General features: G+C 46.9%; 1 protein-coding gene across 1 annotated transcript in view; it reads right to left on the minus strand.

Moving 5' to 3' along the window:
* Nucleotides 1–18,387, minus strand: part of AGBL4 (AGBL carboxypeptidase 4) — a 1,400,873-nt gene that overhangs the window by 110,855 nt on the left and 1,271,631 nt on the right. The window contains exon 8 of the mRNA XM_088834990.1: nucleotides 15,281–15,395. Coding sequence (XP_088691116.1) covers nucleotides 15,281–15,395 — 115 coding nt within the window. The remainder of the gene's footprint in view (nucleotides 1–15,280; nucleotides 15,396–18,387) is intronic.

Genomic DNA, 18,387 nt, shown 5'->3' on the forward strand with positions numbered 1-18,387 from the left:
GGAGCCTCTCTGATTCAAAAAGTGAGATTCAAAATGGAAGTAAAAGTGTCATTGCTGAGAGATCCTGAAAGATCCACTCCTTGATCCAACCTTCAGATGAAAGCAGAGTATGGCTGGGCATTCAAAGGCAACTCAATCCTCAAGAATCCTGGAGTGCTTTAGAAGCTAAAGTATTCGTGGAACTCTTAAATCAGCAGTACCTGTGCTGGGTTCTTTTTGAGCTGATTTTTAAAGAAAGCCTCTACTGGCAACCAGTCTATCAGTAAAAAGACTGATATTTATTAAAGAAAACATCTTAGTAAAGTTGCAGGAGCTCTGGCTAGGGGCCAGGGGCCAGGCCTCACCTCTAATGTCTATGTCATCTTAGGAAAGTCAACTCCCTCCCCTAGGCTCCATGCATTTTGTAGAATGAGGGGGCTACACTTCACGCATAAAGGACTCTTTCAGCTCTCTCATTAAATGATTCAAAGGCATCAGTAACTGGGCTTTACTTCCGAAGCTAGGGAGTTGGAAGCATACATTTTGAATAAGGTTAGGTTGAAATACAAAGAGAACAACATAGTCTAGGAAAGGGATTGATACAGTTTTTAAATGAAATACCAAATAATAGAGAATTACCAATATCTTAACATTTATTGCATGGGTTTTCCAACATTTGAGATTTGCATCAGACCCAATCCTTGCCTCTAGGAGTTCTCATGTTGCTCAGAGAAGATGGGAAGTTTGTCAAAGTCAAGACAAGAGAGAACATTCCAGAGCTGGTGGCATGTACAAAGTCAGGGAAATTCTGCACATTCCTAACAGGTTATGCTTGAGTCCTTCACTGGGTCACAGGCACAAGGAGGTCAGTGCTGGGGCAGGTTCTTTCGCATCAGTGGTTTCAGGACCCAAATCAACTGCCTAAAGACCGGGGAATGAACAAGATGACCTCCGGATGCCTGGCTTTCACCCCTATGATCACCACTTTAGAGTCACTGTGTGTGAAAGCCAGGGTTTCTACTCTGGGCCTCTGTCTCCTTGGTCCTCTATTATTTTGTTACTTATTTTCAAGGTAAAATTTCTGAATGAGCTCAAAATCGGGACCCAAGTTCTGACACAATTGGGGCTATTTATGCTACCAAGGAAATAGAATATTCGACATTAGGACCATTGTAAAAAATTCAAATTTTAAAATCAAGTTTATAAATAACAGTGTAATATGTGGCTTCCCTGGTAACTCAGTTGGTAAAGAATCCACCCCCAATGTAGGAGACCTGGTTTGATTCCTGGGTTGGGAAGACCCTTGGAGAAGGGATGCTGCTGCTGCTGCTGCTGCTGCTGCTAAGTTGCTTCAGTCGTGTCTGACTCTGTGCGACCCCACAGACAGCAGCCCACCAGGCTCCTCCGTCCCTGGGATTCTCCAGGCAAGAACACTGGAGTGGGTTGCCATTTCCTTCTCCACGGAGAAGGGATAGGCTACCCATTCTACTATTCTTGGGCTTCCCTTGTGGCTCAGCTGGTAAAGAATCTACCTGCAGTGTGAGAGACCTGGGTTCAATCCCTGGGTTGGGAAGATCCCCTGGAGAAGGGAAAGGCTACCCACTCTAGCATTCTGGCCTGGAGAATTCCATGGACTAGTCATGTAATATGTAACATCTTTCTCTCGAGGAGGGAATACTCTTGAGTATCTTTCCTTTTTTCTTCCAAACTGTCAGCCCAGTGAGGGTGGGGACTGTGTCTGTGCATCTTGCCCACCTCCATTCCAACTTTGTATACTATAGACCCAAGTGCAGAGAAGGTTCAATATATCTATTGAATAAATGAGTAAATGAATAGGTGAACAAATGCATGAACAAATATCCTGAAGGTTTGCAAACAAGGTCCAGATAATTACTTGAAGACATATTTTGAAAAGTATTTAAGCACTTGTTACATGCCAGATACTCTCACGATAACCCAGTGAGGTAGGTAGAATTTCTTCCCATTTAAAAGATGAGCAAATAAAATCCAAGAGAGATGTGACCTTGAGAAGGTCATTTGACAACCACTAGAATATAGAGCTGAGATTCAAACCCAGGTCTGACTGAACCCAGTAACCCTTTGCAGTCCCTCCAGCCATCAAGGAGGTTATGTGATCTATGAAAGAGATGCTAGGCTACTCCTTTGTCTGCTCTTCCTGTACTGCTCTCCTCCTCCTCTGCCCAATGGCAGAGATACAATAGTTCTGGAGAACATGATTTAAAAGGCAAATAAACAGCTCCACCTTGTGAAGGACACCACACCTCATCCCTCGTGCAACAATGGCATCTGGAATGAGAGCGATGATTTTCATTCCCCTCCTTATGATTTCCTTTTCATCTCCTCTAAAGGGTAGAGAGGAAGGCAGCTTGGTGGCTCCAGATCAACCTCACCCTGAGCATGTGGGGCCGTGTGATCCTAGAAGGGTGGCATGGACAAGTGGAGATATATGGGGCATGCACACAATTGTCCCCCAAATGCAGCAGTTTTTCAGCATTAACAATGAGCTGAATTGGATTAAGCATATTTGCACCAAAAGCAAAATAAATATTGCTTTATTTAATGCCACTAAAAGGTTGGGATTCAATTGTCCTTGGCCCGAGGCAACTTCCAGCTCTATTGATTGGCCATGTCAGAATGCCAGGCAATCTATCATCAACAGCTGCTGCAAAATGCTTAGCAGGTGGGCTGGGCCCTGCTGCAGTGGAATCAGAGGGTAGTGGGCAGTGCTCTTTGTCCCAAACATGCACACAAGGGGCAATTATACCAATATACTCCCCATCACCGCCGAGATGTTTAAAGCATTTCCCTCATGTTCCTTCTTACATGATCACAACATGGATGTGGCCCAGGCTGTGGAGGCAGAGAGGAGGAGAGATAATTACATAGGTTCCAACTCAGAAGAATTTGGGTTTGAGTCCCAGATCTACCACTGGGTCATTTTATGATCTTGGACAAATTCATGTTTTGCTCAGAGAACTAAAAGCACTGGGAGGGCAGAGCTAAATCAATTTCATTTGCCATTGAGTCTTCAGTGTTAGCCCAGTGTCAGGTACATAGCCAACTCACAGTAATGTGAAGAAATGGAAATAAACAGAAAGGTTAAGTAATTTGCCCTTAGCCCAGCAAGGAAAAGGGAAAGAGACTGGACTTGAACCGACTGTGCCCAGCTCTAAAGCCTATATTCTTAACCATCACTCTAGTCTCTTGTGGCAGCTGGGAGTCAGTGCAGTGCCTGACAGAGGGACTCATGAACTGAGGGGTGGATGAAATACACTTAGTTTTTACATGGAGAAACTGGGCCTCAAGCAGGACCTAGCATGAAAGGTACCTTTATGCAAACGGCCAAATTGCCCGTCATTCCTGGTTGACAACTTAGAAACAGTTACCCATCTGGGTGGGCACTTGACCTGGCCAGATGGGAGCAGAGTCGCAGCCCACCTTGGCCCCTGGACCAGGAGCCTGTGTGCAGGGCACAAACTGCACGTCTGTGGGAAGTGGCCCTGGGTGTGCCCAAGGTTTGCAGCAGAGCCAGGATGAGCACTCAGGGGTCTGACCTCTAAGGGTCATGGTGGTCCTTCTGGCAAGGTGGTAGGATCGGGAAGAGGGCGCAGAGACCATACCTGGGAAAAGGGTCATCTCTAACCCTGGACTCTCTGGTGCCCCTTCTCCCAGAGCTTATTCCTAATGGACAAGGAGAAGTGTCAGAGCACCCTTTCCCTCTCTGCGGAGAGCATGTGCTCTGGGATTCAGCCTTCTCCTTCGAGGCTCCTGCTGGACTTGGGGGGGTTTCCACACTGAAACTGAAAGCAATTCTGAGAGCTAGTCACCAATCAGAAGGATCTAAGATTTCATAAAACCCACTTTCCATATTTCAAAGACGGGAAAACTAATGCCAAGGTCACACAGCTATGTAAGGGTAGAGTTGAAAGTCAATTCCAGAACTGATGGATTATTTTTCTCTCTATAAAGAACACTCACAAAGAGTAGAGAACCATTTTAAAGGCTCAAGAGGGCACATTGTCTAAAGACCCTTGAAGCTTGTTGTTTCATCACTAAGTTGAGTCTGACTCTTTGTAACTCCATGGACTGTAGCCCACAAGGCTCCTCCATCCATAGGATTTTCTGGGCAAGAATACTGGAGTGGATTGCCATTTACTTCTTCAGGGGATCTTCCTAACCCAGGGACGAAACCCACATCTCCTGCATTGGCAGGCAGGTTCTTTACCACTGAGCCACCTGAGGAAAACTCCAGCCTTTGGGGCTAGGAATCAGCTATTTCCATTTCTTTACTGAAAAGGGGCAGAGGAAGCATTGGAGGGAAGAAAAGTCCTTTAGCTCTTCACAGATCTGGAAACTGCCGAGACCTTGCCCACCTGGTCCGAGCCTGAGAAGTGGCTTTGGTTGCAAATATGGACTCCAGAGCCATGCTGCCTGAGCAAGATTCTGGTGTGGCCATGGATCAGCTGGTGGTTTAACCTCTCTGGGCCTCAGACTTGATCTGCAAAATATGGATTGTGCCTGTCTCAAAGGGTTGTTCAAAGGATTGAATGAGATCAGTCACGTAAATGCTGGGCATACTGCTTTGTTTGAGATAAGCGCTACATACATGTTAGCTGGTCTTATGGTTTCATTCTTGGTGTGACACTCAGGATCCTCCACAAACCGGTCCCTACTTATTCCTCCAGCTTCTTGCATCATGTCCCCCAATCTCTACACACAAGCCTTTCACATTATATGTCTTTTGAGCTCGTTACAAAATGCACCCCCTTCTGCATGCAGGTGTAAAATCTCCAAGTAGCTAGGCTTGTCAGCTTCCACCTGCCCCCTTAGCCTTTGTTCAGTGTGTGAACCCACACTGTAGGCTGCAGTCCTGACCATGGGCACCAGCCGTGCCAGACCACCTGGCAGTCCCCAGGGCTCCTGCTCACTTGGGGTTCAGGCAGCAGGTCTCAGAGATTGAACACTTGGGCTCAGAGTCAGCTCTCTGGTTTGGACTCCTGGATCTCCCTCCCATGGGACTTCAGGCAAATGAGTTCACTGCTCTGTGTGCTTCAGTGTCCTTGTCTATAAAATGAAGTTAACACAAGAAGCCGCTTCATAGTTTCATAGGGCCCCTTTTCAATCCTAGTGGGGGCTTTTAGTCCCCAGAAGTAAGGGGAATGGCACTTCACCTCCGGCTCCTCTCTTCCTCTTCCTGAGGGAAGGGACAGAACTTATCTGATGGGTCAGCCGGGGTGAAGGAGCAGAATTTGTTGGGCCTGGCCCTCCTGGCACAGCCTGTTAGAGCCGCTACCCTCGGGAAGGGTCTGTTCTGCCTCCTCTCCTCTCCTTGGTATGCCTTCTCACTTGTTGCTTGGCTTGTGGCTGGTTTTTGTTGTTCAGTCGCTCTGTCGCATCCGACTCTTTGTGATCCCATGGACTGCAGTATGCCAGGCTTCCCTGTACTTCACTATCTCCAGAGTTTGCTCAAACTCACGTCCATTGAGTTGATGATGCCATCCAATCGTCTCATCCTCTGTCGCCCCTTTCTCCTTCTGCCCTCAATTTTTCCTAGCATCAGGGTCTTTTCCAATAAATTGGTTTTTTGTATCAGGTGGCTGAAGGACTGGAGTTTCAGTTTCAGCATCAGTCCTTCCAATGAATATTCATGGTTGATTTCCTTTAGGATGGACCGGTTGGATCTCCTTGCTGTCCAAGGGACTCACAAGAGTCTTCTCCAGCACCACAGTTCAGAAGAAACAATTCCTTAGCATTCAGTCTTTATGGTCCTACTCTCACATCCGTATATGACCACTGGAAAAACCACAGCTTTGACTAGATGGGCCTTTGTTGGCAAAGTGATATCTCTGCTTTTTCATAAACTGTCTAGGTTTGTCATAACCTAATTTTTAATGTATTACCCCCCACCAGAGATGTAGGGGTGATAACTCATCATGCTTCTGCTCCCACTCTCAGCCCACTACCACCCATGGAGGAGGAGATACAGGGATCAGAAAGATAGAGGTCAGAATGTTAGCTTTATTATTGATAGAAGCAGGATTTGGAAGGCACAGCCTTCTTATACTTCACCCCAAAATTCAACTTCCCCACCATCCACAGTTAAAAGATGCTTGCTTCTTGGAAGTAAAGTTATTAGAATAGGGTCTGACAACTTGTAAAATTCCATTCATGCTTATATTATTATAATCACTGTTGTTACTTAACAGTATTATTCTTTTCGGTTGAGAATGTGTTGTCAATCTATCTGGCTAACTCCCACTCACCCCTCAAGATCCATCTCACCAGCACCTGCTCCCTGAAGGCAAGCATGGGCCAAGCCCACCGCAGGTCCCCAGTTGATGCTTGGGACAAAGTACTTGCTGGGTGAGCCTTTGAGCATAGGTCAAGGGAAATAATGAAGGACAGGGAAGCCTGGCATGCTGCAATCCATGGGGTCACAAAGAGTCCACTGAGCCACTGAATACCAGCAAGGGAGACAGTGGGAGGTGAGGCTGAGGAAGAGCTTCCTGAACGCTGTGCCCACCTTGAAGACGAAGCTGAAGAGTATAGGTTCCTTCTGATGGTACATAGGGAGCCCCCAGAGGATTGCACATGGAACTGACTCTACTCCATCAGCGGTTTAGGAAGTAAGACTGGGACCCAGGAAGTTCTTGATTCTATCACAGTGTTCTGCTCCTCCAGACTCCCCAGCCCCTAATTCTGGGTAACTGTCCCACGGAGGCCTGTCTTCACCGTAGAATCAATCAGTAAAATCAACTCACTATCAACTCTAACTCTGAAAGGCTACTTGAAGGGACAGAGATGGGGAGCAGTCTCCACAGACATCTAGCCATCTGGCCTTTTCTGCGGAACCTGGCTGGGAAGCTCATTTGAATAATTGGTTTTGGCGGTGTGCACTCGTGGGTTAGACACCTGATTACACTGCCAGCCCTGGTGTCCTTTCAGCCTCTGTGGAAACATCACTCAGGTTATATAAAACGGGAGAGAGTCTCTGGGAGGTAAGGCTTGGTCTGGCCCCTGTGTCACTTGCGCTTCATCTTGAAAACCTATGGGACTCACATACTGGGTGACCTTGAGCAAGTTACTTAGCCTCTCTGTGGCTTGGTTTCCTCTTTGTTCAAAGGAGGAATGTGATTTCTGCCCAGTCTATGCTTTCATGTAAGGTTCTCAGAGAAGGAAGGGTGGGGGGTGGTTGGAGTGCGGGGTTTGTGACTTAGCAGGAATGCAAGTGGAAGGACTGAGGTTGACAGGAGGTCCATGTCAGATAGCGATGGGCAAGTAGGCTGTACCAGGAGAAGTATGTCCCCAGAACTAGGCTTGTGATGATCCCTTCCTTCTCCTGTGCCACTAGCTAGCCCTATGAACTTAAGGGAGTTACCCAATCTACCTATGCCTCAGTCTCCTCATCGGTAAAATGATAATAATAATAGAGTTGTTCTAAGAATTAAATAAAACAATACATGAAAAATACCTAGAATAAGGCCAGATCCAGAAGGTTCAATAGTCTATTTATCATCACCATTATCATCGTCATCACCAGCACCATCATCTACATCATTATTGTCATCATCGTCATCAGCTCCATCATTGTCATCATCACCATCATCATTATAACTTTTCCATCCTGGACACCATGTCTCAAATATAGACCATGACGAACATCTGGAGCATGTTCAGAAAACAGCAGGAAGGATGGGGAGACGACTGGATTTCAGATCACATATGAAAAGTTGTAAAGCTTTCGGGACGTTCAGCCAGGAGAACGGGAGCTGACAGTGGTTGGAGTGAGTGAGGAGTGGGGAGGCATGGGGACACACAATCCTCAAATAGCTGAAAAGCTACCATGTAAAAGATGGATCGAACCTGACTAATACTTCAGGGGCAGAAGGCAGAAATGATGGCTGACAGGTTTAGCGTGGATATGCTGCTGCTGCTGCTAAGTCGCTTCAGTCGTGTCTGACTCTGTGCGACCCCACAGACGGCAGCCCACCAGGCTCCGCTGTCCCTGGGATTCTCCAGGCAAGAACACTGGAGTGGGTTGTCATTTCCTTCTCCATCAGCGTGGATATAAATACCGTCTAATAGAGCTGGCATCAGTGTGGCACTTCTTAAGGTTCCCCTGCCCTAGGTGGGGCCCTGGACAAGCTATCTCTGAGGGCCCATCCCGCTCCAAGGCTGACAAAGCTGGGAGAGGCAGCACAGTGGCAGGGGAGGGCGGGCATGTGGCCTGTGTCGGGAGGGGGCATAGTGAGAGGGGGCTGGTGAATACTAATTGGTGAGGCAACTTGCAGTGGATCTTTGTGCTCTCTTCTAGTTGATGAAAAATGCACAGTTTCATGCTTGTCGAAGAGCAAATAGAATCCTGACGCATATCTTTTTACATAGCTAATTTTGTTTTCCATTCTATTTTGGACAGTTAAAAATGCTTCCTTCTTTGGCTATTGAGGTGAGTGGGGTTGGTCGGTTACACATCTGTGCACGTGCGTGTGTATGTGTCTCTATGTGTGAATCTATAAGTGTGTTATGTTTGTGTTTGCAAGTGTGTGTATGTGTGTGCTGGAAATACCGCCCCTGGTGTTTTACCCTCTGCCATATCTAATGATGATTGCTGCAAAAATCTCTCCTCATATCCCTTCTATGTCTGGTGGACTATATACATTCTTCAGAAACCTTCCCTCATCACCCCTAGTCAGAAGGAAGCACTCCCTGCTTTCAGGATACAGTATAGCCATGGATTTAATTTGTAGCAGGCTAGGCCTGGCCAGCTTGGATTCATAAACCTGATCTGACCCTTCCTGCTAGGGGACCCGGGGCAAGTTCTTTGGTATCTCTGGGCCTCAATTTGTTTCTCTAATTAAGAAAGGGCCATAATACTACCTCTACCTCTGGGTTGTTTTGAGTGTTAGCAGGGATGATATATATAATGTGTGGTTAGTAGGCACTTAGACACTAGCTCTGATGATGTCCAGGCTTCCACAGCATGACACACACCCCTCTAGTACAAATACTGGGCCTCTTATTGCCAAAGGCTGCCTCTGATCTCCATCTGCTTCCCTAAGGCGCAGCACAGGGCTTGACACTCAGCAGGCCCTCAACAAACCTTAGTTAAATTGGATTTACTGCGCTGGAACATTCTTTGCTACGTAAAGCTCACCAGGGCCAACAGGGAGAATGTGTTGCAAGTCTGCAGGTTGTAGCAGCATCCGTTTCCACTGCGGGGTCTGCAGTGCCGTGGGATAAAGCTGAATCATTTCTGCACCACCCATGGAGGTCTGTTCCTCTCCCCCATCTCTACTCTCTCAAGAAGCACTGAGGCTTCCCAAAGATGAGAAATTTCACAGCATCCTGATATCTTTTGGGTAACTGCGTATTTTATGATGACTAATAGGCAATTACTATGGTAATATTGCAATTCAGCATGTGTGAGGTTTGGGAAATGAGAAATTATGGGTAACTACGTTGGACTCATTTCTATGGTAACAAAAAGTAATTGTCATTAAATATCAGTTATACGGAGGCTGTACCTGGTAATTATAGATTTTTATGCCCAGAAACATAAATAAAACCAATAAATTTATTCAAAGGTCTACGACTGTTTACTTATACGTGACTCTATGGAATACACAATGACAAGCACCTAATTAAGAAATGCAAACCTAATGCAGAGTTTCATATTGTCATATGGAGATAGAGAGTCTGTTTCTCAGCTGCAAGGAAAATTGCACATCACACAGGCCCAGTGGGGTACAGGTCAGGACGGAGGGCGTCTCCTCTGCAAAAGAAGTGATGGGGAGGGGGAGGTGATGGAGAGAGAAAATAAGGGCTGCACTGTGTGGGGATGGCCAACCTACTGCAGGATGGTGACAGCCACCAACAACCATAGACCTACTCAGCCCGTCACCCTGGACACCAAAGGCCTGCCTACCTCTGCCTTGTAACTCTTGTCTCTATAAGCACCTGAAGTTACAATGTTCATCTCTCCATCCTTCCAGGGCTGAGGTTCCCCCACTAAACTTCTCCAAAGATGCTCAAATTGCATTGATATGTTATACCACTATTTTTACATTGTGATAAAATGCACATAACATAAACGGTACCATTTTAATCATTTTTAAGTGTACAATTCATTGGTATTAAGTATGTTTACAATGTTGTGCAACCATCACCACCAGCTATCTCCAAACCTTTTGCTCTCGTAAAACTGAAACTCTATCCATTAAACGATAACTCTCTTCCCCCAGCCCCACCAGCCAGCCCTTGGAAATCACCATTCTCCTTTCTGTCTCTATGATTTTGACTACTCTTAATTACTTCATATTAGTGGAATCATAAAATATCTGTCTTTTTGTGTCTGGCTTATTTCGCTTAGCATAACGTCCCCCGGGTTCATCTGTGCTATAGCTGTACCATTCTTGACAGAGCCTATCTCCAGCGCCTCTGCTAAATGATGAGAAGTATCCTGCACTTCATTTTCCTCTTCCAAGAGGGCAGAGGGGAACTGAAGCTGGGGAGAGAAGGGTCTTGCCCCAGGATGGAAGGCTCAGGAGAGAAGGGAAAGCTAGTCCGTGAGTTCTCTGCGTCTGCCTCCAGCTTGTAGGACACAGGCAGTGTCTGGCAGTGTAGGGAGCCCTGAACACACCAAGGGACCTTAAACACAGCTCTTCACCTCTGCAGACTTGGTTTCCCCTTTGCTCAAATGGATATAATAAAAACTGACTTTCCTTTCTCAAACAGTTGTGGTAATGCTCCAAGGTGGTTTCTAAGTGTAATGCCCTGTACAAGAACTAAATGTGGCTCTGAACCCAAAGTTCACTAAATCATTAGAGCAGCTCATTGTACTGTTCATGTCACAATAGCATAAGGTCAAAACAACCAGGGTTAGGAGGCTGAGTTGCTGAAAGTAAAGGGCTGGGAGCTGAGGGCTTCTGGTGATGATTGCTCTGCCTGTGGACGCAGCTCCAGGCAAGGGTACTGCAGCGGGGAGCCATTTCCTTCTCCAGGGGATCTTCCCAACCCAGGGATCAAATCTGTATCTCTTGCATTGCAGGCAGATTTTTCAGTGTCTGAGCCATTAAGGAAGCCCCTGTGCCATTTCCTAGTTAAATTCCACTGCTCTGGAGTTTATTGACTCATTTGGATAATTATATATCAAAGGCTGGTTCTGTCCTGGGCACTGTGCCAGGCTTTGGGGATAAAGTCCTGACTTCAGGGAGCTTACGGTCTAGAGGTGGAGACAGTCATTCAATAAATAAGCACATGATTACACACTGGGGCAAGGGCTCTGAAAGAGGGTAATGGGAAACCTAATTTATATTGGAGAATCTCGGCAGGCCTTTCTGTGTTTGTGTGTGTGTGTATTAGTCTCTGTCATGTCTGACTCTTTCCGACCCCATGGACTGTAGCCTGCCAGGCTTCTCTGTCCGTGGAACTCTCCAGGCAAGAATACTGGAGTGGTCTGCCATTCCCTTCTCCAGGGGATCTTTTGGACCTGGGGATTGAACTCATATCTTCCACATTGCAGGCAGGTTCATTATCTTCTGAGCCACTAGGGAAGCCTGGCCTTTCTGTGAAGTGGCATTAAATCTCAGACCTAAACTGAAGAAAATGGCCAGTGTTATTAGAGTGTAGTGAGTGAGACAGGGACAGCAAAAATAGGGCTTCCCTGGTGACTCAGTGGTAAAGAATCCACCTATCACTGCAGGAGACAGGGGTTCGATCTCTGGGTCAGGAAGATCCTCTGGAGAAGGAAATGGCAACCCATTCCAGTATTCTTGCCTGGGAAATTCCACAGACAGAAGAGCCTTGTGGGCTATAGTCCATGGGATTTCAAAAGAGTCAGACACAACTTAGGAGCTAAACAACAAAAGTGAGACAGACGGTATAGTTGGCCTGTGTTTTTGTTAGATGCCATAACACTGTTGTTATCTCCTGTTACTCCAGCTCCTGTTATAGAGGGCTGCCAGAGAGTGTGCGGTGGCTGCTGTAACTCTGGTTCTCTCTACTCCTCCCATAATCCAGAGTCTGGGAGCACACACAGGAGTCTAGTAAGTAAACTCTGCTGCTCCTTTACATAAAGTACATCATCTATCATGGGACAGGTGTCATCACTGGTCATTAGATGCTAGAGTGCACCTTGTCTATTTTACTATAAACACCATGGTATTGGTACTTGTATTATTAAATATAGGGCTTCCTTGGTAGCTCAACTGGTAAAGAATCCACCTGCAATGCGGTAGAGCCCGGTTCGATCCCTGGGTTGGGAAGATGCCCTGGAGAAGGGAACAACTACCCACTCCGGTATTCTGGCCTAGAGAATTCCAAGGACTGTATAGTCCATGGGGTCACAAAGAATCAGACAACTTTGCATGGTCAAAGCTGGGAAATCTGACTCCTGTTTCTAGATTCGATTACATGGTTCTTTAGCATAAGAGAAGAAAAAGAGGAGAGGTGGGGGGAGAAGAGGGACCTGGAGGGCATGGAGTAGATTTTTATTATTTGCAAGCATAGAAAGCTTCACGAAGATCCTTCTTCACAGAGTTGCCGTTAGCATTAAACGAGACAAGTGTGTGAGCGCCTGACATTGCACTGGGTGATGAGCAACCAGAATTCTTGGACTGGCATTTTCCAGGTGTTTTATAATCCTTAAGCCCCCTGGGGACAGGGTGGTGGTGGAGCAGGTGAGGGGTGGTGGGGAAAGGGGTTTCTTTGGGAAACACTGAACACTATATTCCCCTCTTGGGATTCCTGTTTACTAGCATATTCAAAATGGAAAAATCTTAGTGTAGAAGAGAGTTTTTAACTTTGCCTAACTGTATGTTTCCCAAATTTACTTAAACTCTAAACCCATTCTCCCCCTATAATGAATGCCTGGGCAAGTCCCACCAAACCATGGGACACTGTGCTGTGGCCGGTAGGGTAGCTCTGTGAGGGGCTGGCCTACAGAACCTCTAAGGTACCTTGAAGCTCTCCATTTGTAGACTTGATTATTATTTTTCACTTCCTCCAAATATTTAATGGTGAATTTTCATGATTGATAGGCTTTTTGTTGCTACTCAGAGCTGTTTTAGCAACAGGATTAATGCCTGTGGTTAGAGATTTTCTTCAACTCTTGTAATGAGAATCACATACTCTTGCTGGGAGAAGGCTGGGCTTTTAAACTTCAGCACAGAACCATTTCTAAGGGATGGAAAAGCCCTAAATCACAAAACTTGGACAGCTTGGAGACATATAGGAAGCAGTTACCTCTCCAGCACCACCCCCACTGGCCATCTGAAACCCAGAAAGAGAAGGCATTTTGGCCAAGGTCAAAGACCTCTTTCCAACTGGTCATCCCCAGACAGCAGATGATGACATAAATAAGTATGTGGAATGGACAGTACTGACCTCTCTCTGACCATGGCTGCTCTTGTAATTAAACAGAAATGTTAACATCAATCAAATGGTCCTTCCACCACCATTATCGCCAACATTGCATTCTGTCCAGGAAAGGTGGAAAGGCATTGCTTCCAGGCCTGAAGCAGCCATAAAACCTGCCAGTGCTAATGAACCATTACTTGAGCCAATTAAGAGGAAGCAAAACTGTCTTTAATTAAGGTATCATGCATCCCATGGGTTCTGTCTAACTCATACCCAGGGGTACTAGGAAGCCTCTGTGGACCCAAGTGCCACACTCTGGGAAGGCATTAAACCAGCTCTGTTTCAAAAGGACCTGATGGGATGTCAGGAAATGTGGGTTCTGGTCTGAGCTCTGTCACTGACCCTGGGCAAGTCCCATTTGATCTCTGAACCTCAGCGCCTTCATCAAGAAAGTCATCTCTCTTTTTTTTTCTTGTATCCACCAAACTCTTTTTGAGCATCTCCTACGTGCTGATCCCTGATGATAGGCTCTGGGGAACACAAAGACCATTAAAGCTCAATGTTTTCCCTCTGGTGGTTTTAGGACCGTGGGGTCCTTGCAATGGGGTAAAACACACTCAATAGCCAGGCCTGTGGGAGCTCAGAGAAGGGAATGGCTAATTCTTTTTGGGGGGTTGGAGGATGTTTTTCAGAAGAAGAGGTACAAGCTGAGTCGCAAGGAAGGATTAGTGAGATGAGCGGTCTTCCCGGGTGGTTCAGAGAGTAAGGAATCTGCCTGCAGTGCAGAAGACCTGAGTTCGATCCCTGAGTTGGAAAGATCTCCTGGAGAAGGGAATGGCAATTCACTCCAGTAGTCTTGCCTGGAGAATTCCATGAACAGACAAGCCTGGTGGGCTACTCTCCATGGGGTCACAAAGAGTGGAATACCACTGAGCAACTAACACATAAAGACACAAAGTGAGATGACCACGGGACTAGGAAGCCCTGGACAGAGGGCCTTTATGAAGGTGAGGTGTCAGGCCCCAACAGGACCCGTGTAAGGAACCAGGCCTTCCTTAGAGTGGCCAGAGCAATGATTCTAAGACTAGAGGGTGGGGGTGAGGCAAGAGGTCACACAGAGTCTTACCTCAGAGCTGGGGAGCTTGCATGTTACCTTGGGAATTCTAGGACCAATCAGCTCTCAAGCTGTATAATTCGGGCAGTGAAGTTAGTCAGTGATTTACCAGTTGTATGACTTTGGGCCAGTCTGTTGCCACAAAGGTGAAATAAGGCTAATAACACACTCTCTCTCAGAGGATTCAATGTTCTCTCAGCAGATGGTTCCCCGGACAGTGGAATTTTCAGCTGTAAGTTATGGGGCTAAGCCAGGAGAAAGAGTTCAAGATGTAAAGTGCATGAGTGAGTGTGGGGTCAGCCGGTATGTTCACACCAAAGAGAAATGCTGCCCACATGATGCAGGCTGCTGCTCTCCTTCATTAATAATCTCCAAGAAGAAATCCAGAAACAAAACGGTAACTGTCATCACCACCATATGCTCAAAAGCACATTCATCGCCACTGTTTCTTTGTGAGCACTGATGCTCACAAGTGTCCTGCCAGGTAAGTAATTATTATCTTAATTATGCAAGAGAGACTGCAATGTATCAGAGAGGGAAAGGGAATTCCCCAAGGTTACACAGGAAGTAGGCACCGAAAGTGATACTAGGTCTCCTGGTTCCTGATCCAGCAAACTGCCCAGGAAACTCCAGCAAGGGACCTCACATGACCGTGCATGAACTAGCCAAGACCAGCTCCTCACATCCTCGGGAGCTGGGGTGAAACTTCTGGTGAACTCATGGGTAGTCTGAAAATTCTTCCTCAAAAACATAGCCCCTTTTTCTTCTTGCTTTCATACCACCACTCAAGCATTCTCCCCCGTCCCTCACCTGTAATTGCCCAGGTAGACACCATCAGGGTTGAGCATGGGTGCAATCTTGAAGACCAGGTGTTCCCGTAGGACACGAGCAATAGGGTGCTGGCTTATGAGGAAGTCAATGATCCCTGGGAAAAAGAGAAGCATCTGGGTTAGTGTCAACGTATTTCAGGAAGGAGGGAGCACCTTTCCTCAGCTGGGAAAAACAGTGAGAGATCAATAGGTGATTTGGGGGCCTATGTTGTTAGCCACTGTGTGTTCATGGTTATGAATTAGGTGGTGCCCAGTGAATTTTACAAATAATATCTCTGTTTCCAGGAGACAGCTCAAGACATAATATTGAAGTTCATGGCCTGGAGGACAGCATGTCCTGCTTAAGAGCACAGGAAGGGCCTCCAGGAAAAGACAGCATGTGCGCTATGCCTTGGAGTCTTGACAGACAGAGATAGGGGAGAGGCAGGATAACTCTGAACAATAAAAGCAGAGTTGCTCCCTCATGGGTCCACTGCTAGCTAAAGGTTGACAGTAGTTTGGATGACGGTGGGGTCGAGGACCTTAAGAGGTCTGAGTCCTCATGAGGCTGATGGGTACACCGGGAAACAGAGAAGTCACATAAAGACAGGGAGGTTTTGTCAATACCCCCACCTCTACTCCTTTCCCCACTTAAAGGGTCCCCTGTTTCCATACTCCAGCACTGGCTGCCTTCTCTGCTTCTCACTAGGGCAACACCACCTTGCCTTCCGGTCACCAGATTTAGGACTGTCTCCTCCATGACTCTTCTCCTACAGTCAGGCAGTCCCCTAGTCTCTTCTTTGAAACTAGCAAATCTGCCCCTCATCTCCATCCCCCTGCCTCTCTTCTGTTCTAGACCACCATCACATCTGGCCTGGATGAGAGCAACCAGAGCTGGCCTAGGTGAGAGCAACCAGAGCTGGCCTAGGTGACAGCAACCACCTCTGGAGGGTGCCCTTATCACTACAGCCAGAGGGATTGTCCTGAAGCACAAACCTGACCCTGTCTCCACCTTTGTTGATGTCCTGGCCATGGCCTGCACACACCTATAGTGGAGGAGGTAAGAAAACAAGAACTGAGTCTTTGCCCCGACCCTCTTTTTATCCGTGTTTCTACTTATTCCTCAGAGAACTGAAAAAAATAGACAAAATGGAACTGTGGCATTCCTTGAGACACCTGCCATGCTGGAAAGTGACAGGAGAGCACACAACCCTTCCAAAAGCACAGACGGAGAACAGAGAGAGCTCTTCCCCTGCTGGAGAGAGCAGAAAATGTATCAAGGAGAAAGAAGCTTTGAGCTGGGCCCTGACAGATATGTAGGTTTTGACAGCCAGACAGGAGGAAGCAGCGGGGTAACTAAGAACAATCCATGTGCCCAGTGGCAGGCACTTAGCTCTTGGAATGATAAGTCACTCTGTGGCACGTTCCAGAGCTGTTGTGACCAGGGAGGGATATCTTGGGCTGAGAATCCATTGGCAGCCGAGAGCCAGTTGGACATCATTTACTGCATGGCTGACGCGGCGGTAGACCAGATGCCCTAATTTATTTGTTGGTTTTCATATGAAAGCTGTAGTTTGCCAGTAAATAGGCAGGGTAATGATGCCAAGCACCCTTGTTAGGGGCTAATAATTGCTTAATCTGTCCACTAATTGACCCCAGTTCCCGGGGCAGCCCTCCATCAAGGAGCCAGACAGTGCTCAGGGCCTGGCCATGCTACCTCAGAGAATGGCTTCTGGAAATGGAGCAGTTCACTGTGAGCCATCCTCCTTCACAGAGGAGCAGATTAATTGCACTGCCGATTAGGCAGCTAATAAGAGGATGAGAGGAAACAAAGCCAGACCAGAGGCTACAGCCACCCAGAGTGAGCGTGGGGCAAGGCAAGCAGAAGTTTTAGACTCATCTCTTGGCTAGAGGTCAGACTCAGTTCGACAGGAATCTTTCCCATTGAGGAGGAAATTGGGAGGAGATCTTTCACTTTTATGTGGTGTGGGGAGGGGGTGGTAAGTGAAGAGGAAAATGAGGAGAAATGTCAGAGCAAGAGTGGAGAGGAAATGCCATCCCCCAGTATGGGCCAAAAGCATGGAATGGACAAAGGAAGCAGAGAGTGTGCAGACTTGGAGATCTGCATGGACTCCTCACTGGTTGTTAGTTTTCTCTGACCAGTTTCCTCATCCTGATATAGAGGTAATGATCTGGAAGAATCCTGTGGGACTGACTTAGAACTCCTGCATTTGGACTGCTGGTCTCAGCACCTGAACATTGCAATGTGCTTTCATAGTCACTTAGATCAAAGGTTGAAATGTAGTGGGGATAGTAAAAATCAGAATGCAGCCTAGAACTAGGTGATGTGGTCTGTGAAGTTGACTGACTGTGGGATCTGGGAACAAGGATACTGAACTGGAGAAGCCAACAAACCAGCAGTCAGATAACCTGGGTTCTAGTTTTGGCTCATCTTTAAACTTAGATGAAAGAACACAGTAATTCCCAAGGATGCATCCCACAATGACAGGTTATGATTCCACCTACTTCATTCCTTTCCCTCAAAGTAGCAGAATCCTTATCTGTCAAATGAGGAGACTACACTTCCTCCTTCTGGGAGACACAATCCACCCCCTGAAGATCAGTCTCTGCCCCTTCAGTAAACAGGTTTGCAGATCTTTCATCAGGAAGGTGGAAGAAAGCAGGACTGGGGGCTAGAGAGGGTGGAGAAAGAGAAGGAAAAGTGGCCGAGTTTGGAATGGAATCTGGGTGGCCAGCCTCACTGCCCTGTGTCAACTTCACCTGGCCACAATGACCTGCACCAAGCAAACCACAACTAAAGGCTCCGTATTGCTATTTCTCCTGCTGTACAGAGCCAGGCATGCAGCAGATGCCCAATAAATGCCCACTGGCAGATTAGCCCCAGGAATTCATTTGACCTGGACAAAGTAGAGTGTTAGTTGAGCTGATAATTACTCTTTCTATAAACATTTTCAGGGTCAGGTCCATGCCAGGAGCACCTTGGCATTCCAAGATGCATAATAAGTTCCTGCTCAGAGGGGTGCAGGGGGGAGAGCAGCTCCTACCAACAAGGAACAGCACAAGGAGCCCTGGGAATCCAGGGGTCTC

The sequence above is a fragment of the Moschus berezovskii genome, chromosome 4 (genome assembly GCF_049115385.1).
Source record: "Moschus berezovskii isolate FMDL1 chromosome 4, NW_MosBer_1.0, whole genome shotgun sequence".
Classification (NCBI taxonomy): domain Eukaryota; kingdom Metazoa; phylum Chordata; class Mammalia; order Artiodactyla; family Moschidae; genus Moschus; species Moschus berezovskii.